Here is a 23,604-nt window from a genome sequence, read left to right on the forward strand (position 1 = left end):
GAAGGCCAGTAGTATAATACTACACCTAGAGAAAGTTGCATGCGAAAATGTTTGTTTTGTTTGCTACTGAAACATTTTCAGTTTAATTTAAAGGCTTCTTACCACAGTCAGAGAGCAAAGAGAAGATGGAGTTAGGCATTTGTTGCAAGTGCATAGTGGCAGGATGAGAGGCAGTGGATGCAAACTGCAAGATGGCATTTTCTGATTCAGTACTAGGGAAAAAATTACATAAGAGGGGTTAAATCCTGAAGCAGTAGTGAGATTTGTTTTCCTTAGACATGTACAAGAATCTTTTGGACATGGCCTTGAGTCAACTGATCAGTTTAGATCTTTAGTGAGCGCAGGGGTGGACTACTTGACCTTTGGAGGAGGTTCTTCGTTGCAGCCTAAATGATGCGTCTGTGATTCTTTTATGACAGGTTTTTGTGCTTGGCATGAACTGCAGTGGCTGTTTGGGAACAGGAGACATGCAGAGCACTATAGAACCAAGGAGGTTAGATTCCCTGTGTGGCAAAAAGATAGCCTGCCTGAGTTATGGAAGTGGCCCTCATGTTGTTCTTGCTACAGAAGGTAAAGTATGATCTGAATATTGCTTTTTCAGAGTCCACTTAAATTCATCCAGCAGGTGTGAAAGGTCTGGGCTGGTAACATAAGAGAGAGAATTGAGTATTCTGGGCTGTTAAGTCAAAAGTATTTTAGTTGGCAAATATAACATGTCAGGTAGTTTGTTATTTTCAGAAGTTTTTCAAGCCCTACTTTGATCTTTTTACTGCTTTTGGAAGGGTTTTTTCTATCACTTCTCAGTTAAGTTTGAAACTTCTGATTGCTGTTGAAATGCATTAGTGGCTACATTATGACCCTATGTTCTTGTGCCAACACTGTCCTTCAGCTAAAATGCATCTTTTCCCTCCAGTACCTACTTTTGGATGTGCTTTAAAGACCCATTATGTTGCCTTCCAGCCTTCATGCTTCCTGCACTGACACTCTATTATCCTCATTGTGGTAGTGGCTTTTATGTTCATAATTAAGTATATTACACTTGAGGAACAATTATTAATATTGTGTTCCCAGTGAGGTTCTGTTGGAGCCTAATCGATGATATTCACACTTACCTGTCTCTGTTAATGAGAGGAAATGTTTTTCAGTACTCTAGATTATGACTAAAAGTAGATGAGGGGAATTATGTTGTAAATGTGTTCTTTTACATTCAGTTGTGTTCCATCATTTCCTCCAGTCTTCATGGTAGACCATTCTGCATGCTTTTTTATGTGTGCATCTCTATCCCTCTGAGCTTTGTTACTGGCACATCCCACTGACACACTCATACTCCGTAACCTGATGATGAAGTACTACCAAAGAGCAGGTCAAGAATTGATCTTTGATGATTTTTACTCATAACTCCATTTGCTTTAATAGCTTTTCTTCAGCACAGCCTTTTTAAACTTACCTTTTAGAGGGCTGTTATATGTTACACAATTCCTGTGTAAATTATTGTCATTGGCACTTTGCTGTATGTTTCTGTGCCGTATGTTTCACATGTTTACTGAAATTTGTATGCACATGTTGGTGAACTGAGGAAAAAAGGTTGTTGACTCTTGATAGGATAAAGTAATTAGATTTAACCAGTTATTGTAGAGAAGTATTGGTTTAGTGTAGTATATTTTGCCTTTCTAGTTCTGAGGGAATCCTCCGTAGGGAATATGCATATTGTAAGTGAATGAAAGCTTTTTTTTTGAATTTTCCAAAATGGGAAACAGTGCCAGGGCATAGACAAGAAATTTTGATTCGTTGTCAGTAACAGAAATTGAAATGGGGACTCTGACTGTCATTTCATCCTTTCCCCTTCTGTATTACACCATTCCTTTTCTTGCAGCAGTATGTTTTCCTTGCTATGATTATGCTGATACTATCCATTTGGATTTGTGGTCAACACTATGTGAGCCTGGTAGCATTGGTACGTCCGTGGGCTGAACAGCCCCATAGGTCATATATCTATTTATACACTTAAGTATGCATTTTGTTACTGAATTTGGCAGTTTAGTTTAGTTATGTTGTGTACTCATTGGAAAAGTAGAGATTTTTCAACCAGCTCTTTACATTTTCCTTGTAGAAGGAGAAGTGTATACATGGGGTCATAATGCTTACAGTCAGCTGGGCAATGGTACAACAAATCATGGCTTCGTTCCCTGTCAAGTCTCTACTAACTTGGTGAACAAGAAAGTTATTGAGGTTGCCTGTGGCTCTCACCACTCCATGGTGTTAACCTCTGATGGAGAGGTGAGTATAGTGGGAGCCAGTCTGTTTTCTTGTAATGAAACTCACATATGTGAGAAACAGGAAAACACTCTGCACTTCTAGCATTAGACCTTGCTTCCTCCAATCCTCACAGTGCTGATGTAACACAAATGTTTCCAAAAAATTGAAACTTGTGAGGGTGTAGCTGTTTTGAAGTGTGTGCAGAACACTGATTTTTTGCCACATCTGCTTGTAATAGCAAATTATGTAGCCAGTTCCTTCCTATGCTATACTCTACTTTAAATGCTTAGTGGCATTAAAGCTGATGTTAATGTAAATCACATTCACTATAAGGAATTTTATCTGCCAAAGTAAAAAGTTTCCTGGAATTTACCTTGAAGTGCCATTTGTGCCACTTAGATATTCTAGTTTGGGTTCTGGAAAAGTAGCGATGGATTCTTCCAGCATTGACTGCAGCCATCATGTTTCCTCTTGCCTTTGAACAGAGGAACATAAAAGAATGGAATATCTAAATGCTTAGATTGGCATATTTTTGTTAGAAACAGTTCACTTGTAAACCTGTGTGTCTTCCTAGGTCTGTAAAACAATACATCCATTTTCACATAAAAAATGAAATTTTTTATTCATACTGCTTTTTCATCTCTTGAACATGTACTTTGAACTATATATTATAAAGCCATCTTTGATGACAATTCTTTTGCAACAGGTATACACATGGGGTTATAATAACTCGGGCCAGGTTGGATCTGGTTCAACGGCAAATCAGCCAATTCCTCGAAGAGTTACCAGCTGCCTACAAAATAAAATAGTTGTTAATATAGCTTGTGGACAGATGTGCTCTATGGCTGTGGTGGAAAATGGAGAGGTAAGAAATTTCAAGTGAATATTTGGAATGAGTTTTACTTCATGTAATAACTTGGCATGTAGATAATTTCAAACCTGGTAGTCATGAGCTATTATTCAGAAAGGAAGTTTACCTTTCCAAACTCCCTCGAGTCTAGCTCCTTATACTGCTCATAACAACATTTGTTATTTTACCACTGCTGTCTTTAGCATTCATAGACAAATAAATTATTGTCTATACCAGAATGTGAAGTAGTGTATGTGAGAATAATCAGTGAATGTGAGAATAATCACTGTATGATATTTTAATTTTCAGTGCTCATATTCACATATCTTAAGAGAAAACAAAAGTACATTGCATATATTTTTTGTACTGGAGTACCTCTTGAATCTCTCTCATACTTTTTTATCTTCTTTGCAAAGATACAAGGAGGTTGTAGAGTTGTAGATTTTGTTCATATGAGCTGATGATGTTGGGCACTATACATCTTGCTAGCTCTATTTCTCCAAACACTTGAGTTTAGAACTAAGTAGCTATTGACTGCAGTAAAACACAATGTCAGTGAAATTATCAGAGCTCAGTGTTTCCCCTTTTTCTTATATTTGGCATAAAGCTGCTTACTCAAACTGTTGTGCACAGCTTCCATTTTATAATTGTTCTGGTGTGTTTTCTGTTAGAAGATTTTGGAATGAGAAATCAGCTCTTTGAAGAAGGGAAGTATTGTGCTGGATTTACTCTGTGCTGGCAAGCAGCCATATGAGTCACTGATTTTCTGTTCTTCCTATTAAAATATTGTAGCCCTACATAATCTAACTCCTAAAGAGCATGAATGTGGAAGTTAAGATTTCTAGATGAGTACATAACTGGCATTTTAAAGAAAAACATGTGTATGTATATGTGTTTAGATAGGTAGGTATATGTGTGAATATGTTTGTGTTTACCTAAAACAAGAAAAAGAAGTGAATAGTAGCAAACAGCCTAAAGTCCCTGTCTCTGTTTCAAGGTCTATGTCTGGGGGTACAATGGGAATGGCCAGCTGGGGCTGGGCAGCAGCGGGAACCAGCCCACGCCGTGCCGGATCGCAGCCCTGCAGGGCATTCGTGTGCAGCGGGTACGTCTGGGCTGCTCCACCTCAGCCCCTCCAGGAGCCTCTGCAGGAGTCCTGAAGACAGCATATGCTGCCTCTGAAGGAGATAGTCCTTTGTTTAAAAAGTGACATCAGAATAAAACACGTGTCCTAAAGTGGACCTCTCCCAACAGGGGAGAAACTGTGACCCTGTGGAGTTTGGTGGGAATTTTGCCATTGACTGCAGTGAGGTCAGGATTTTACTTAGAGGACTAGACCATTAAAACCGTTTGGTTTTTTTTCTTCTTTTTTATCCTGTGAAAGTTAATTTAAAAATATTGTTGTTATTTTAGTAAATAACAGAGTCTTTCTAGTATATTCCATTCTTCATTAACCCCTGCCTTTTTTTTTTTTTTTCTGGAAAAATGCTGCAGTTTAGCAGTTTGTCTGTCTTGCAGACTGAATTTCATTTTAGATCTGCACTCCAGCCACAGTGACTTACTGGTGTTTGGACACCACACACTGAACAAATTGCCTCCCACTGCATTTGGCTAACATTTGGTATGATTCCACAGTTAGTCTTGACCTTTGGAGATTATTGCACTTTAGCAAGTAGCGGGGCTGCCGTCAGTGTAACTAGCAAAGTGATAACTTCTTTTGTATAATAAGAAATGTTTAAAGTGACTGCAGGACTGTTTCTGGAAGTTTTTAATTGATTCATGCAAAATAGAGGATACTGACAGGAAAATTATACAAGCTGTTAGAAATCATGGGTTTTGTAACCTATTGAAAATTTGCAAGAGCATTTTGAACTTTGGATCCTATTTATTGCATTTACTCAGGAAAGCTATGAATTTAAGTCTTTTAAAATAAACTCATTTAATGACATAATTTTATATTCAGAGCATAGGATGTAGACAGTAGCTTTGCTGGTAGCAATTACTGTTGGATAGTAACATAATAAAGTGAGTATTATGTTCCCCTGTATTTATTCTTCTATTTAGAGAGTGAATGCTCCAGCAAGTTTGGCTTAGATTCTATCCCCATTCACTTCCTTTACTTTGATACTGATTAATACCATGTTGTACATCTCCACTCAGTAAATAACTTGATGGTTTATTTCACTTAAAGAACATCACATGCTTCATGGATGTCAGTGGAGTGTATGTGTTTATAGTGTATCTTTGCAGATCATATGAAGATAGGTGAGCTAGTTATGAACAACATAAATTGGCTTTTGGTAGCCATCTGTCTCTTCTAAATTACACAAACTACTGCAGAGCAGGACTGCTGCTGGTAGTGTTGCCACTGTGTATCTGTCTGTATGTGGGGTATGTGCTGCATATATGAAGTGGATTTTTGGAACAATCTGATGTGAGGAGGCAGCTCAGCAGGACCAAGGGGGTTTCCCTGAAGTTATGAGTTGATAAAGTTGTCTGCTGCCATCAAAATGGAGAGTTTTGTCTCTTCCCTCTCTTTCCTGGCTGATTGCTCGTGTTGATTATCTTGTGTGATTCTCAGACCGCACTGTGAGAGTTTTCTTGCAGTAAGTTTAGAGAATTACAGAATGGCCTGGGTTGAAAGGGACCCTAAAAACCATCCAGTTCCATCCCCTGCCATGGGCAGGGACACCTTCCACTGGACTGGGTTCCTCAGAGCCCCAGTGAACCTGAGGGATGAGCACTTCCAGGGATGGGGATGTACCTCAGCAGAGGATTCTCTGAGCACGAGAGCTGGCACAGGGAGGGGGCAGTTTTGTGTGGCTGTCAGTCAGGGATGAGAGGGTCAGACAGGGAGACCTCAGCTGTTTTTCCAGTGGTGAAGCTATTCGTATTGGAGCAGTTGTCCATGGAGCAACGTCAATGCAAGACAGACAATCTTTTCTGCATATTGCTCAAATTTGTCATATAGCTTCCCTTCTTCCTCAGTTTTCAGCTATTCTTTTTGCTCTGCTCTTGAAATTATCTGTCAGAGTTTCTGACTGGTAAATGTTTTTCCTCAAAGTCACCTCATCTACCTTCCTTTCATTTTTAATAAACTTACCTGTATTTTTAATTTTTACACTAGCCTAGAATCAATGGCATTAACCTATAGCATAAGATATCTATCTGTTTTAACTTACCACTGCATAAAAATGAGGTTTTCTTCTTTTTATTATTCCTTACAGGTTGCCTGTGGCTATGCACATACATTAGTGCTAACAGATGAAGGTCAGATATATGCCTGGGGAGCCAATTCATACGGCCAGTTAGGTACTGGGAATAAAAGTAACCAGTCTTACCCTACAACAGTTATTGTGGATAAGGACAGGTAATACTTACAGTCTTGCAATCAGACATTGGTTGACATACTCACAGAAGAACTACGTAAAATTATGGTATTTTTAATCTATTTATTTTTTGGGAGAAGGAATTTTTTTTTGCAATGGTTCATCTGCTAAATGTGAAGAGAATTATCACTGAAAGTGCTTGAATCTGTCCCATAACCATCCCTGTGAAAGAGAAACTGAACATTCTGAGCCTGAATATGCTATTTTCTGCTTCGGCTCCCACTGTACTTTAAAGGCCTAAATTGCAGTTTCCCTTCAGTGGTGTAGTGTCATTGCTTGAAATCAACAATAAAGGCTTTATTGTCTGTGAATAGAAATTGTATTTTAATATGCTACTTTTGACAAGAAGTGTACTCAGAAAAAGTGAAGTATGGACACCTGCGATTTGTGTTATTTCTGCTATTAAATCTGGTTCATAATCCAGGAGAGAGAAAGGGAGGAGTTATTTCTTGGTATTGTTGCTTAAAAATACAGCTTCGATTTTTGCAAGTTAAATATTTTCCTCTAGGTCCTTGAGGGACAGTAGGGCGGTTGTTTCTGTTGTAAAGCCAAGTATGTATATGATCCGAAATCTTGATTTTGGGCTCCTGTTGTGAAAAGAAGGAAAGTGATATGTCCCTCTTAACCCTGTGTCTGAGTACATCATTGTGAAGAAGTGGCATCTCTGCTCTGGTGATGAGACATGGCCTGATCTTGAACATTGCTATTTCTATGTGTGTACTTGTGGTTTTGCTTCAAATGTTACTGATTTTTTTTCCCCAGACACTTTTAAAATGTTACAGTAAGAATTTAATACAAGTTTTAATGTTGCATGCTGCCTTTGGCTTTTGTTGGTCAGAATATGAATTCTTGGTGTCAGTGAAAATATTGCCTCACTAAAGCCTGCAAGATTTGTGCATACAGCTTTAAGCAAGTTGTTTCCCTGTCATCCCCAGGCAGCTGAGAACACAAGTAAACAAGCAGTAGTTCAGACTGCAAAACAGTGGATTGTGTAATGCTGTACACAGTGGGAGTTTTGAAGTCCTAAATCAGTCTTGGGATTAGAGACATAGCCTAGCTAAAGGACACTTAGAAACAGCTTTAAGTGCTGTTTGGTTTTAAATTTTAGTTTGCAAAATGGAAGTCCTTTAAACATAAGTAATAATAATAATTATATGAGTAAGAAGAAGTATGTTTAACTTGTTGGTTTATAATTGTTACCAATGAGCAAACAGAAAAAAGACTTCCATTGTCTTTCAATTATAAGCCAAAATGCAATTTTCTTTTTTTTTTTTAATCATCCTTATTTCCTTCTTCATCTTCTCCAAGTATTTGCTCTCTACGGCGTAATACAGCTACTCCCCTCACTGCCCAGCACTACCAAGGACATTCAGAGACTTGGAACTCATCATAGCTTTGCTTGAGAGAGCTGAGGGGTCAGCAGAGTATGTGCTGCATACAGGGAGCAGCTCTGGCTGCTCTCTCCCAAGATGCTTTTTCAAAGAGAAACTTGGAGTGCACACTGTTTGCAGAAACACTGCCAGCCCTTTCAATTTTGCTGTGTGTGACCAGAAAGCATTCTTGCTTAAAAGTATGTCTTGCACCAGAGAAAGACAGGAGGCAGTGAGCTTATTCACTGCATTTTGTTCTTAATGAGAGTTACTTGCCTTTCTCCTTTGTGGTGAATGCTTTGTGGGGTGCTCCCAGGATGAGTGGAGAGACGAGAATCTCGACTCCATGTTTCAGAAGGCTGGTTTATTATATTATGATATATATTATTATATTATGATATACATTACATTAAAATGATATAGTAAAACTATACTAAAAGAATAGAGAGAAAAGGATTCATCAGAAGGCTAGAAAGAACAAGAATGGAATGCATTAACAAAGAGCTTGTGACTGCTCGGAACCTTGACACGGGTTTGGTCATCAAGTGAAAACAATCCACATGGGCCAACCTAAGATGCACCTGTTGGTAAACAATGTCCAGCCCACATTCCACAGCCATCAGATAGTTAATTGTTTACATTTCTTTTCTGAGGCTTCTCAGCTAGGAGAAAAATCCTAGCAAAGGATTTTTCATAAAACATCATGGTGACACCACTCCTTTTGTTCGCTCGTCAATTCAGAGTTATCGAGATCGCCGCCTGCCACTCCGCGCACACGTCGGCGGCCAAGACGCAGAGCGGCCAGGTGTACATGTGGGGCCAGTGCCGGGGGCAGTCCGTCACCTTCCCCCACCTCACACACTTCGCCTGCACTGACGACGTGTTCGCCTGCTTCGCCACCCCTGCTGTCATGTGGCGCCTGCTCTCCGTAGGTGAGCCAAAGCGGTTTTTATTCCGATAAAATGGTTGCATGTGTTTGAAGCCTAGACGTAGTTTCTCACAAAAATTTACACCGGGAAGCGTAGTCATAATGGCGTGTTATGTGTGTGTAAGTGGTAATATGGAATGGTGAAAAATTGCTAAAGCCTGATGGCAGAGCTAAACAATTGTCTGTTTTATTGATGTGGCTCATTTCTATGGGGAAGTGCCTCAGGTTTGGGGAGGGGTTTTCTGTGTAACCTCTGTGTGTGACTGTTCAGTGGTTCTGGGTGGAAAATCTGAGTTTGAATTTGGAGATTTGAGTTGAGGAGCTCTGAAGCTTTCTTAAGTAGACTACTAAGAATTGAGGGATCCAAATTCCCATTGGCCACAAGCACTCAGTCTCATCACGAGTGATCGTGACCTGGTCTTCTGAAGAGACAAGTTGCTGGATCGCAGATGTTTGATTAGCATTGGGATCTGTCTTGATGGCCTTGAGTAGAAAGAGTTAAGTATACAGCATTGGCTACCAGAGAACTCATTCTTCAGCTACAATTTAATCCCATAATGGTTTCTAATAAAGTTGCTGAGGCGTTGTTGGATTTTTTGCTTGGTTTCTTGGGTTTTTTTGGGTTGGTTTTTTTTTTTTGGTAGCTTTTTTTTTTTTTTTTTGTAAGTTTGTTTTGGGTTGTGGGTTTTGGGTTTTTGTTTGTTGTTGTTTTTAGGGTGTTTGTGTATTTGTTTATTGTGTGGGTTTTTTGGGGGGGGGGGGGGGGGGGGGTTGGGATATTTTGACCTTGACTTCCAGGTTCCTTTGGAAATAGAGCTATAACACTGTAGCAGTGTTGTACCAAAGCATAAGGTGAAGCCTTACAGAGGAAAAGGTTACTTTACTTCTAAACAAAACAAGTTTCAGATGCACTTCCAAAGCCACTTTTTTGTATGTGCCAAGTAGTCTCTCCAACTTCCTGGCACTATTCAGGAGGTCTGAGCAGGGTTCCTTGTGATGACATGGAAAAAGGATGCTGGCTATCAGGCCCTTGTCATGTCTCCTGGGTTGTTTTTACTTAGGTGACTGTGCTGGTGTCGGTTGTGCCTTTTTGCACACTCCAGGAGCTGAGGGTGACTGGCCTCTTCATCCTGTCCCACCCTGGCAAGCTGTCAGGACTGACTCACTGTTGTTTGTCATCTGATGTATGCGTGGTGAGAATCCTCAGGCAGCTGTCTCCTGGGATCTTACATCTCCTGACCTATATGCCGTGGACATCTGCCATGCTTACAGCCCTTCTCTGCCTTTTTTATTCTGGTGCTTCCACACCCAGGCATTCTCATTCTCTCCATGTTTGTGGCAGTTCTAACATTTCTAATACAATTCTTAGGCTGCCAAGGAGTTTTCTTGGCTTTGTGCCTTGTCAGTGGGAACTGCCTCTTCATTTCCTTCCTCAGGCTCCCCTTTCACTACTGTAACAGATAAAAGCATCTGTTTTTTCTCTAAGAGTTTTAAAGCTGCACCCCACTATATTCAGTTTTCCTCTGATGGCTGTAGAAGTCAACTGGAGATGTGTCTTGGTGGACACCTGGATTGCCAGTTAATTTTGAAGAAGAATTTCACCTTTGCATTAGTTGTTAAAATGCTTACTTGTTTAGCTAGCAGAGGTCTGAATAAATAAACCATGCATTGTACAAAATAAGAACTAACAAAGTATTTTATAGTATTGTTGTTTCAGAAATATTCATCTTTTTTTATCATCACTATATTGGGCTTCTTTCCCCCATCCATGTTATCTGTACCTACCCAAATTGTGCATGCCTGACATTCTCTAAATGAAATGCAAAATGACTGTGCTAAACAAAGTGTAACAGTATCAAAGTGTACGTGTGTGTGTGTGTGTGTGTGTGTGTGTGTGTGTGTGTGTGTTAAGCTTTTTTAGAGCTTGTGGAGAAGGTCTTTCTATTTCCAGCAGAGTACTATTCTAATTTCTAGCTTGATAGGTTACAAGACCTAGCATTTATGTAATTTTCTGTAGAGAACAACTAATTACTGACCCACAAGATCTGTGTAAACCCATAATATGTATTTATATGGTAAGAAGACAAAATGTTGTCACAGTTACGAATGAGGTTTGGGGGTAGAGTGGGTTGTTGATTTTTTTTTAGTAGTATTAAAAAAGATGGTTCTCTGAGGCTCTGTGATGGAGATGTGGATCAGTTCAGTAGGCAAAAATTTTGTGTGCCGATAATGGAGGACTTTTCAAAGCTGTTTGGTAACTTTATAATGCAGATATCATGTGCACTGTGGGATATACAGACATATGACACCAACAGGAGTATGCAGACCTTGACACACTGTGCTTCTAGCACCATTAAGTCTAGGGAAAGCTATTCTTTTAGAATAAACTTGTAAGTGTTGGTATTTACTTTTAGGGACATTGCACTGTGCAATTTTGCTGCCAACCAATATGTTGTTTCTGTAATAGATTCATTTTTGCTGTAATATATGTCTCCTTATGGGAACATTTCAGAAAATTTTATTATTATTTTATTTATTGATCTTCTGAGGCTCTTGTAATAACTAACAGTTTCAATTTGATATAATTTACTCACTAATGGTTGATAGCATTTTCTATCATATGGAGGAGTAAACTTCTGAGACTTTTTTTTTTTCTGACCTTCTATAGATGAGTTAGAGTGGAATTCATGCGTTTTTTAATAGAGATATTTGCTTGGAGCAGGAAACTAGAAAGGACTGAAGAAAGCTGTCCTTTCTTTGCTTTTCTGGCCCAGACAGAACATATAGGCTGCTGGGGGGTTTTACTAGCTTTAAGGAGATGTATTTATTAAGAGTGTTAATTGCTGACAGATACCCAGAATGTTGTAGTGGGAGATATTTGTATTGCTCACTACTTTGTATTAATCCCCTATCTATTCTAGAGCCTGATGACCATCTAACAGTAGCCCAGTCACTAAAGAAGGAATTTGACAACCCTGAAACTGCAGACCTGAAGTTCCTAGTGGATGGAAAATACATTCATGTTCATAAAGTTCTTCTTAAAATTAGGTAAGAAACAAACAGTATAAATTGTATAAACTAAACTGTCCAGCATAATCCATTGTTCTGAGTCATCACTGCAAAAAAATTCTTGACTTATTCTTACAGATTCCCTTTTCTCTGAGTCAGGGGCTCATCTGCTGTTTTTCACTGTTACTCTCTCTGTAATTATCAAACATGTTGCTCTACCTGCCTACACTTCCCTCCATCTGACATTTATCCTCCTTTGTGCTCCTAAATGGCCTCGTCCTTGATTTCCAATAACCTTTTGCTGCCAAGGAAAAGGCTCACTTCCTTCTCCTGTCTTCTCAGTAGTTAGAATCAGGTTTTTCCTCCTTTATGTGCTTGGCTTTTTCCACCAGAATGATTTAAGGGGGTTGTGTTTATTCTTGGCACTCTTTCCTTCCACAGGATCCTTCAGTTGTTTTGGCAGCTTCTGTAGGTGCTATCCAGATGATCTTTTTTCCCCTTTTATGACAGATTTCTTGTTATACATGTTGTAAACATTCTTATCAGTGTTTGACTTTTAAGCTGGCTTTTTTTTTTCTGTTTTTACAACTTTTTTGCAAGTTAAGACCACTTTATGGTGAGATTTTACATAAGCAGATCTACAGAATGATCTCTTTGTTATTATCATGCAGAGAAATTAATTTGTTACTGCTAATGGGGTTTCTCCTGTGATATTCTAGAGACACTGCTTTAGATCTCTTCTGCCTTGCCAACTGCTTCTGCTTCATCCTCCTCATTGTTGTAATATTTTTTCTCTTTGCTATTTTTTTTTCTCAAAATGCTTGGCTATCTCAGCTTATCACCACTTCCATCTTCCTACTTTTGCTCCTGAGTCCTGTTAGTGATTTTTTGTATACTTCTTATGAAATTAAAATTCCCTGTTAATTATTTCCTGTCCTTGTTTTGTTGGGGTTTTTTTCTGCTCTCCTCTGACTACTCTGATTACCTGTATTACTTTTGTCTTCCCATTACTGGTTTCATTGCTTATTCATTACATTCATGCCTATAGTCCACCCTCTTCATTTGGAACGCCATGTGTTCTCCATCAAATACCACAGCAAATCTTGTGTATGTCCAAGATGTTCCTGAGGTTTGTTTTCCTGATAATCAGACTACACGTAGCTTTCCCATTATTTCCTTTTTCTTGTTCTATTTTTCTCAGACTATATGGCATTCTGTGAAGGAAATGTCTAATTCTAAAATGGATTTACATATATGGTGTTACCAAAATAGTGTGAAGGAATAATAAAGCATCAGGCACAGTCTGTAAAATCAATATTTTCTTTGCTCTCATGGTGCAACTGGATCAAAGTATTTAAAAACGTTTTGCAACATTTGGCCTGGAGTATTGTCATGAAAGCAGTGCTGCTAAAAGTTCCTTTTTATTGTTTAGTCATTTCTTTACTGCTCATGAGGACTTCTTTCCATCTTGTTCCATTCCTGTTCTTGAAGTGGATCCCATTGTTGGTGGTTAGTGGCTGGCAGTGCTGGAGGAATGTCAGGGAACACCCGGCCCCGTGGGAGCAGCCCAAGGCCAGCGCTGCCTGCAGGAGCAGACGTCCCCGTGCGTGGGTGGGATTTCCCAGCTCTGCATCAGCCTGCCAGAGCGGGGGTCTGCGCTGGGTCTGCTCGGGGACACTGACAGGGAGAGACACTCCAAGGGATCAGTCACTCCAAGATACTTTGCAGACTGGAGGATGTGTGCTAACCAATTTTTATTTTCATTTACTTAATTTTTCAGGGATCAGTGTGTACCACCTTCTCTCTGACTTTTGTGTGGTGCCATTGGGGCACAGACCATTCCCAAGGTCTGATCCATGCTGGATGGATAATGTTGTCACCACTGCTTAACATGGGGCTCTGGGGTGCAAAACAATGAGGTTTTGTCTGCCTCTCCCAATGCTAGAATGTGGTAAAAGATGTGGCAGAAGCTAAATAATGACTTTTATTTCTTTATGAATTTGACAAGAAGTTCCATTATTCTATTAAAAGCCCCAAAATACTAAGATAAAAAATTCTTTCATTAACAACTAAAATGTGAAGAAATTAAGTCATTTGTTAAATAATTATTTTCCATTTGGATTTAAGTGATACGGGTCTTTAAGTTGTAGTTTTGTCTCAGAGACATTAAAAGGAAACCATCTTACTTTTTACAGGAAAGTTTGAGTAAAAGAAGAGAAAATTCAGATGTGGGAGAATTACAAATTAGCATAGTACAAAGAAGTATGATTAAATTGTGGTTGTTGTAGGAAAAGTTACCAGAAGTGGAGATGTTCATTTTTATCAACAAAAAATTTGAAAACTATGTGCATGTTAGGATGCTTTTTAGGGAACAGTAAGTTACAGTGCATTGTAAATTCCTGTGAACTGGAAGTTGCAGATTACAGCTACTAAAAGCAATGCTTTGTCCTTGTTTGTATCATAAAAGTATTCAGACTTGTAAGGAAAAAATGATGAAAGATCTGAGTGAGAGTGTCTTCACTTTCAGTAATTTAATCCTTGAATGTAGTGATTCATGCTAAATTGTGTATGGACTCTGACACTAAAATAAATGATATCTAAAATCATTAATAATTTCCCTCTTCAGTAGAAAATGCTGGAGAAATCAGGGTCAAATCTCAGAAATGTCTAAGTTAATTGTAAATTTTATGTGCTATGAGACAGGTAATAAAATTGATTGTTAATGTATAATGTATTTTTAAAAATGGCATCAAAACCAGATGGATAATCCATGTAGATATTGTAAGTAGAAATGGATTCTGCCATAAAATATTAACAACAGGAATAAAATTCTGAATTATCTATATCAGGCTTATAAGGCTTAAAGAAATGAATGTGTTCAAAGCAAGAAATCATGTAACTAGAGGTTCTACTTTTAGATTTAGTCTGTAGGACTGACTTATTTTTTTTACCAACTTCTTGCTGCAGCTCATCTTTCAAGCTTAACTCTTTGCAGTGTACAATCTTTGTTCATGTTTTGTAGGTGTGAACATTTTCGCTCCGTACTCAATAATGATGATGAAATTATAGAAATGAGTGAATTTTCTTATCCTGTTTACCGAGCCTTCCTGGAATATCTGTATACAGACAACATTAGGCTCCCTCCTGAAGATGCAATAGGTATTTGCCATAAATGGAAATTACTCCAGATTATTGGTTTTGGAAAGTTCAATCTGTGTGTCATTACAGAGTAAGGAAAGCAGGGCTTGTTGATTTTAGTTTCATTAGCACTTAAATCTTGAATTTGGCAGGTGTCAGGAAGAAAGGATGCAGTAGCAGGAAACATGCCCAAGGAGAATGAGTGGTGGACATGCAATGAGATCAAAGGTGAAATGTTTTCAGAAAGAACTAATTGTTGCTCCTATTAAGAACTTTTTTTTTTTTTATTTAGAAAGGCACTAATGCCATCCTGAAAGTTTACTTGTTTGAGTAGCTGTACTGATTTTTGATCCTGAATGAAAAGGGAGCTCTTCCCTATATGAATTTAAGAGGCTGTAAGTCAGTAATTGATGTCCAGAATGAGAACAAGAGAACAGAACACTTGCATAGTAATAAAATGGTTCCTTTTTTGATGGTTCTGTAGGGGACCTTAAAAAATGCACACATCATCTAGTGGAAAAAAAACAGAGCAAGTCTTTGATTCATTCAGCCTAAAACAAAAGGGTGATTGATTAATTTGAAAAGCCACTAATATATTTTGCACCAGAATAGTTGAAGCTGTATAAATTTTCACAGGGCTGCTAGATTTGGCAACGCTGTATAGAGAAAACAGACTGAAAAAGCTTTGCCAGCAAACGATCAAACAAGGCATTTGTGAAGAGAATGCCATTGCTCTCCTTTCTGCTGCTGTCAAGTATGAAGCTCAGGTAAGAACAACTCCTCAGGTAAGCAGCTGTTTTCTGAGAAATGAAGCTGCCTAATGTAAACATGACTGTATTTAATTGATGAGGCATGATTACTGTAATTTCCCTTTCTGGCTTAACAAATGGGTTTTTTTCCCCTTTTTAAGCTGTTAAATAAAAATTTTAAAACTCCCAGTTTAGTGTTCTCTTCCTGCCCTTTTGGCTTGCCCCTGTGAGTCAGGGTTTTTAATCTGCTTCCTTCCTTGTCATGTGGCACTGCAGGGCTTGGCATGCAGATTTCTCACTGCCATTTACATCTCTGCCTTTGGATTTTGCCCTTTCACTTCCTGAGTTCTCCACCTGATCATTTTGTCTGCTGCTGTCTGGTATAGTCACTCTGGTGCTGACTTTTACAGGCAGTGGGAGGAGTTACCTGTAAAGTCCCTGCATATTTACACTTGTGCTTTTATTTAAAAAATCCACTTTTGCAATACTGTTTACAATGAAATATGCTGACATATAACAAATTACCTATTGTTAATGCTCCCCCCATATCCTGTCATCTGGTCTGCCCTTGGTTCTGGAATGAGTTACTAGCACTCAACCTGTTATCCGTGCTTTTTTGGTAAAGAAATACTTTCAAAGATATTTTCCTTTTCTCATCTTCCTAGTGCTGTGATGATTGTGGAAATAACTGTGTGGTGGGTTTTATTATTCAAAAAGTCTGCTTATGTATTTCAGATGTAGGGGACATTGTTATAAATAATTTTTCAGGTATGGGAGGCAAGTAGAAGTGACTGAAAAAACACTGAATTAAAAATGTTGCAGTAATCCATGCAGCATGGAGACAGCAAACTACCGGAGATGAATTTGTGTAGGAGTTGCAAAGAGGAGATTGGAAGTCAGTGAGTTCTGTGCATGAAAGACAGAATAACAAGAGGCTGGTAGATAGTTAAGAGTGCCAGCTGCCAGTTACAAGGCATTTGTAACCCGGTATCCAAAACAGAAGACATGGATGGCTGGGTCAAAAAAGGACTTGGGCTCTCAGTGTGCTGTGCTGCTACAAGCCCAGCATAGCAGGGAAAACTCTACAGGAAGGCATGACCCAGTGGTTTGGTGCTCTTAACAGCAGATTTTTCATTAAAGTTTTATTCTTTAGTTTCTCCTCTTAAAAGCTTTCCAGAATTTTTGAACATCTTCAAAGCAGAAGTATTTCTGGTTGGTGTGTACCTGGTGAAGGAGTTAAAGATACGTTTAGGTGTGTTGTGAAGTAGTAAAACTAGCCTGAACAAAGAAAATACCGGAGTTCGTAAGGCCTGAGACACAATAAAAGGGATTGGCTGGATAACTAAATACATGTTATCCTCCTCTTCCTTCTATGATTCAGTGTTTTGTTCTTTCAAAACCTGTAACACAGTTTAACACAATTGTCAGGTGATGAATTGGTTCACTTGCCAAATGTGCCAAACTCAGGAGTGCATTGTTGCCCTCCTCCCTGTACCCACAGCTCAGAAAGGGCTGGAAGTGCAGCAAAGATTTCTTTATCAAAGACGTGGGGATAACCTCTGTCTAAGGAATCATGGAATAAACCAGGATCTTCTAGTGTACTACATTAATATAGTAACTCCTGGTTTGAGAACCATGTGCACTGGGTCAGGACTTCAGTAGAAAACTGCCAAAAGAAGGATTATGAAAGAGGCCTCATATTCTGGAAGTTTGAAAAGATAGAATTCCATTTTTTTGTCATTAAATGTGAACACTGCAAGGGAAAGATTATAGTGGTACGTGACATGCCATTCACATTGCAAATTAAATGAAGACTAACTTGACTACTGTATACATCTCCTAGGATTTAAGATGTACAAAAATATTTTTTCCTATCCTCAGAAAATACAAAGAGTTTCTGCTATAAGTTATTTTAAAGCATATTTCTCATACACACTGTAGCAAAGTTTAGACTAATCATCTGCTATAAAACAGAATAAAAAAGACAGTATTTCTTGAAACTGCAAAATGAGTGACCAGGATTCTCTATAATATATGGTCCTCTTCATACCAGCATCAGAAAAATTAGCTGCTGATAGTTTTAACTAGGATAAAAATTCACACATTGACTGTAAAGCAGCTCAGGTTCTAACAGTACCATTTCAGAAGTCTGCTGGAACTTAAGGTGCCATTGTCTTTGATTGTCTACATTTTTTATTTCCTCTGTTTTTTTGCTTCTTCTATTCTCATTCCTTTTCTACTTTCACATTAGTTGTTGATGAGAGATACTTGCTATACCATATTTCTTCTTTAAGGGTATTTTGTGCTTCAGTTTATGCTTTAGTTACATCTTGAAACACAGATTCTAAGGACAAGTTTTCAAAAGGAAATGCACAGGTAGTCTGCTGAGCATCTTTCTACTAGTAATCCTAGGCTGCAATGTTTGTGTAGTTAACATAGAATCAAATTGGCATGGGTTACTCTTTTTGCTGTAGCATTGAGAGTTTTATAGTTTATGGATCAACTCTGACTTCCTTGCTGCTGGCTCCAACTCTGGCTGCAGAAGGTAATTAATTTTTCTTCAAGCAAGTTGTTGCATAGGAGCCAACTAAAGGAGACTGAGCCAGTGCATGGAGAGAAGGATTGCCACTGTTGTGAGGAGTTTGAATGGGAAGAATTTGCTGTGTGCAGTTCTGGTTGTTTGGCTGATGGCTTGCAGCCATCCTGTGCTGAACAGCTGAGCATCCTCTTACAGTGAGACCAGGACAAGACAGAACCTTTTGTGCTATCTGGGACTCCCATTAGACAGAAGGATTCAATTCCTAGGTTTGCCATGAAAGACACATGTATCCTAACATGCAGTTTGTGTTCAGCAAGCATCATCCCCTTTTTCATCATGTTTTGCTTTTATTTCCAGCATGACTAGCAGATCTGCTGTTTTTCACAGGACCACTACTGAATTCAGTGCAGGGAGGACAAGAAATGAGTTCTTGATGCTCTAGTACTGTTTGGGGCAATTTGATGGTTTCACCTGTTGGTAACTTTTCTAATGAATGTGTAGTAAATTCTAGTAAATGTGATGGAGTTCTAGAGTTGATTTAGGTGGCTAATCCTGTTTTCTCCAAGTGGGTTTATTGAATAGTTTGTATGAAAAAACTTCATCCTATCATTTGTGATCTCATCAAAAGGATTGGAAAAGGGGTTGATAATGGGAACAATCTGGTATATTCTCTGCTAATTAAATGACAGATTTGAAACAAAGTAATAATGTTAATAATTTTATTAGTCATTCATATTACAAATTACTCAAATTTGTTCCTAGGACTTGGAAGAATTTTGCTTCAGATTTTGCATAAACCATTTGACTGTTGTTACACAAACTCAAGGCTTTGCAGACATGGACCATGACCTCCTGAAAAACTTCATTAGCAAAGCCAGCAGAGTGGGAGCATTCCGAAATTGAGGTCTGACTACTACCAAGCTGAAGAGTATGTCCTCTTCCCTTCTGGAATACCTTTCCTTTGGAGAACTCCTCTGTGCTCAGAATGTGCAATGGATTGGAAGGACAGTCTCGGTGTCCATCAGCTTAGGGAGTGTGTAGAAGTCCACTAACATGCAGGCTTTGTTGTAAGGATGGCTGCATTTAGGTGTGTGGTGACTGTTCATTGCCAACAGCCAGAATTTAACACAAAAATCTAATGTAGTAACTACCCTTTCCCACCCAAAGTCAAGCAAACTAAGCTTGTCATTATCTAGTCTGTCTAATTTTATTTTTTTTTAAGCAGTATGTGTTTGGATTTTATGGGACAGTGACCTCTTTGCTGCTAAAACTTTGATAGTGTATTTTTGTCTCAAAACTCAGTTAATATGCCATAATGGGCTTCTTTTTATAATCCAGTGAAGATACAAACTTGTTTTTCTGGACATAGGGTAAAATACCTTAAGTTCTTTAGGATGAGAAGCTTTCTGGTGTGTAGGAGGGTTTGTCTCACTTGTTGTTTATTTGGGAGTTAATTTATGAGGAGCTTCAGAAGGATATTACAGTTTTGAGTTCCCAGCACTTGTCTCATTGTTCAGCCAGAATGAAAAGTATCTCCCTTTTCATGGGAGGCATGTCCCTGGCACCCCAATGGAAGCCCTCACCAAGTTTGTCTGGGATGTGAATTGTCATGCTGAGTTTTACTACTAAAAAAACCACCTAGTTACAAACCCAAACAAGCTATCTTCAAGTTCTGCTTGAGGCGTATTTATTCCTGTTTTGCTGTCTCTCCTCAGACAGATCAACTTCAGAAAAATGGAGAAAAAGGTGATTTTGAAGTGGTAACTTCAAATTAATTAAATTTTAAGAGTGAACTGACACTATATTCCAAATGGTGATAAAGGTATCTTGTCCAAATATGGCATTTCAGATTCTCCTGTGGTCAGAGCTGTGAGGTGACCACTCCACTTTCCTGTCAGGGCTGTTCAGGAGAGAGGAGATGCCCTCTGGACACACCTCTCTCCCAGCACTGATCATCAGTGGCTAAGGTGGAGTAGATGCTTAATTCCTAACTGGCTGAAGTGAATTAAGGTGAAAAACCCACCCAGTGCTGCACAGAGAGGTTTGCCCCATTACAGAAGATGTGGAGCTTATGGAGCATTTACTTGAATTTTCTAACAGGTAACTGTGAATTAAAGCTGAGAATTTCAGATTTTGACTGAGTGAAGTGACTTCAAGTGCCTTTTGCAATATTTTACAAATGGGGAAGACAAAAAGCTGGATGACCAGGCTCAGTACACGAATATAATTATATAAGTAATCATGCAACCTTCCTGCAGGTCCCTGCTGTGCCACAGCATCCTTCAATGACCTTTTCTAATCCTCAAATGGGGTTTCTAAGAACTGAAGTCCCTTAAATTATCACATCTTCATGTCTAAGGTGGAAATAGCTGTTCTTTACTCTATTGGAGGCTCATTTCTCAAACAGTCCTGTTCTTTGAGGAAGAGAGGAGGAAAAAGAGGAAGAGGAGTAGTGAGTAGGGCCTTCACCCCAGGCCCTGTGTGTATGAGTGGAAAGGTGAAGCACGCAGGTAGCAGAATTTATTTAGGAAGAGGGTGATGAGCAAGTATTTTAGGAAATGCTGTGGTAAATATTTACTTGTGTTTGAGACATTTGCTTCAGCCCCTCACTAGAAATATACTGGAATATCTACTGCTAACAAACAGATTCTGCCACCCCCTCAGTGATGACTACAACTTCCTCCAGCAGCGTTATTCTCTTCTTAGCAGCTGTGTCAGTATTTTGTATTCAAACAGAAGTGGTCAAAACCTTTCCAATACATAATGCAGATTCATCAAAAACACAGCTTTGCTGGGGGAGGAGATCAGTTTTGTTAAGTTTGTGTTGAGAAGCACTTGACACCAGCACACAGACAGAGGTTACTGCAGACAGGGAAACAGTGTCACTGCAGCGAACAGTTTCAGTGCCAGCCCTGTGTGCTGTAGCCCAGCACTGATCATACCGGTGTGGGCACAAGGAATTCCATTAAGCCAAGGCTGCATATCCCTGGGTAAGCCCCAGAGATGCCAGATTCACCTGCCAGCACTTCCTTCAGGGTAGCAGTGCATGGAACAAGGGTGTACCACCACATCCCAGCCTCGGGGCAGCAGCTGGCGCCAGGCCCTGTCCCACCCACCCCGATGGCATCACGCTGGCACACATCCAGTCTCACTGGGAAATGGAACCAGCTGGGAACCCCCACCCCTGGTAGGCAGTGGTCACTCCAGCTTTCCTAAGGTGTGTATTATGAAAGGTCTCGCCACACGTTTCTGTTGTTTTACTCAGAAGAATCGAACAAAAGACTATAAACATGAAATGATGGGGGTTTTTTTGACTCAACATCTGGTCAGAAACCTTATCTGGCTCTCTAGGGACACTACTGCATGGCATGATAGCACTGGAAAGGGACACCACTCTCCTCCATTAGCTCAAGTTCATGACAAAGTAGTTGAACAGATTGCAGCTGAAATGGCACGCTGCTTAGAACAAGACATTTTTGGCTTAATAGAACAAAGTGTCATTTTTTTCCAATTTACTTCCTTCCTGCTCATTATTTCCACCTAACCATACACATTAAAGCCAACTTGCAATTTCAGAGTAATTGACAAAGCCTGTAATTTTGAGAAAAAGCATCTCTGGACAGAGGGTGATTCTAAAGATCTAATGTGTCAGCATTGGCTTTTATTCTGTATTATCTGACCTGGATGTAATAGTGTTACACTCATAGAAACATTTATTTATTTAATTTTTTAATTTGTGTTGCATGTGTTCAAAGAAAAACCACCCTTACTGGCTTAGGTGGTTAAATGTGGGTGCATGGATGTAAATATGTGCTTGAAACCCAACCATGGGACATTGCAGAAGAAATCAGGGATGTATTTCAATGTGGTGAGATGGACTGCAACAACCTTGTGTTTGTGTATCTTGCAGGTTAAATACTTAATAAAGTATTGTTCTGTTTTAGGATACCACAGAAAAAAGGTATTTATTAAAAAGTGAAAATTTGGTCAAGCAGAAACTGTGTCTGGGGTTTAAATAAAAAGCAATGTTCTGCTTTCCAGAAAGGAGTCTGAAAAGAAAAAAAAATCCATGGGTAGGATCATTTGAAGGTTCTCCAAAGTTACTGAAGCTAAAAGCCAGCACTGCCTTGTCATCTAGTATCCACCTGTAGAGTTCTGTTGCAATGCTTGGTAACCATGTAAACTGCTGCTTTTTTATGATCTGAACACTTTCCATGGGCTTTCCTTGTAAAACAAAGCATTTATTTGCCCCAGAGAGACAGGATTCATTGGCGACCACCCAATGATGTAGAAAGTTTACAGAAAGTTTACACCCTGATTTTACAGAAATGATTTTTTTGTTCTATATAAGCTTACCTGGTTTAATAGACCATTAATAAAATGCCATATTTAAAACAGCTTGAGTGGGACTTTTTTCCTTTCTTTTCAGTAAAAATGAACAAAGTTTGATACTTGTAGATTGAATTGACTGTATGTGGGGGAAAAAAAATGTAAAGCAGATAATATTTCACAGAGGTACCTTGAAGGCTAATTTGTGTTCTTAGGAAATCACTGCCACCAGATAACACATTCGTAAGCTGGACCATTTCTTCAAGTGTATTTCCACCTTTAAAAGAAATCAATGCCCTGGTGACTGAATAAACTGTGATTAATAAAATGGTCCTCAGAATACCAATCATAGTTTCTTAAGCAAATGCATATTATGACAAGCTTGTTACATTTTAAAATATTTCAGCTTGTACTGTGTGCTGGTACCACACAGCCATCATCTTCTCCAGCTGCTTCACATTTGACACAGGTGTCTTCCAGCAGCCACTCCTGTGCCTGAAAATGTGCACTTGCACATTCCCTGTGGCTGTTCTGGTACCTGTGAGGAGCCTGCTCTTCCGTATGGCCCCTCTGCACCAGCACTGCCTCAGCACACAATCCTTCACTTGCAAGTCCAAAGGCAGTGAAGAAGAAATAAGCTCTTATGACATTTAAGAACAAACAGCATTTGGAAACAGTGCAGAGCAGGAAGAAATTAAGGTATAAAACATCAAATGAAGAGAGCTGGGAGTCAGCTCATCCACCCTCACATGGCTACAGAGCCAGGCTGGTAAGATTCCATTCCCTTTACCAATGGACAGAAATGTGCCTTTAAAGGATACAATTTACCTGACCTCATCTTAGACCCAGGGCTTCAGCTTTCTACAGAAATTGGTGCTTGGTGTTAAGCACCTAAAATGGCCATCACATTTTGTGCCCAGCTTCTGCTGTGATTCCAAATTTTCTTTTTTCCTGGAACAGTTTCAACATTCCAGGCCATTTTTAGTACAGCAAGGTCTCACTCTAAGAAAAGTGCTGTCCAACACAGTAAGATCTCCATATCTAATA

The 23,604-nt window shown here is 39.1% G+C and overlaps 1 protein-coding gene across 1 annotated transcript in view; it reads left to right on the plus strand.

Moving 5' to 3' along the window:
* RCBTB2 (RCC1 and BTB domain containing protein 2) overlaps positions 1 to 22,625 on the plus strand; it is a 33,173-nt gene extending 10,548 nt beyond the window's left edge. The window contains exons 4-13 of the mRNA XM_041466901.1: positions 420 to 570; positions 2,111 to 2,277; positions 2,963 to 3,121; positions 4,104 to 4,211; positions 6,334 to 6,476; positions 8,607 to 8,797; positions 11,715 to 11,841; positions 14,825 to 14,961; positions 15,577 to 15,707; positions 18,991 to 22,625. Of these exons, the coding sequence (XP_041322835.1) occupies positions 420 to 570; positions 2,111 to 2,277; positions 2,963 to 3,121; positions 4,104 to 4,211; positions 6,334 to 6,476; positions 8,607 to 8,797; positions 11,715 to 11,841; positions 14,825 to 14,961; positions 15,577 to 15,707; positions 18,991 to 19,131 (1,455 nt within the window). The 3' untranslated portion in view covers positions 19,132 to 22,625. The remainder of the gene's footprint in view (positions 1 to 419; positions 571 to 2,110; positions 2,278 to 2,962; positions 3,122 to 4,103; positions 4,212 to 6,333; positions 6,477 to 8,606; positions 8,798 to 11,714; positions 11,842 to 14,824; positions 14,962 to 15,576; positions 15,708 to 18,990) is intronic.
* Positions 22,626 to 23,604: the final 979 nt, after the last annotated feature.

The sequence above is a fragment of the Pyrgilauda ruficollis genome, unplaced genomic scaffold, assembly GCF_017590135.1.
Source record: "Pyrgilauda ruficollis isolate IOZ18807 unplaced genomic scaffold, ASM1759013v1 scaffold20, whole genome shotgun sequence".
Classification (NCBI taxonomy): domain Eukaryota; kingdom Metazoa; phylum Chordata; class Aves; order Passeriformes; family Passeridae; genus Pyrgilauda; species Pyrgilauda ruficollis.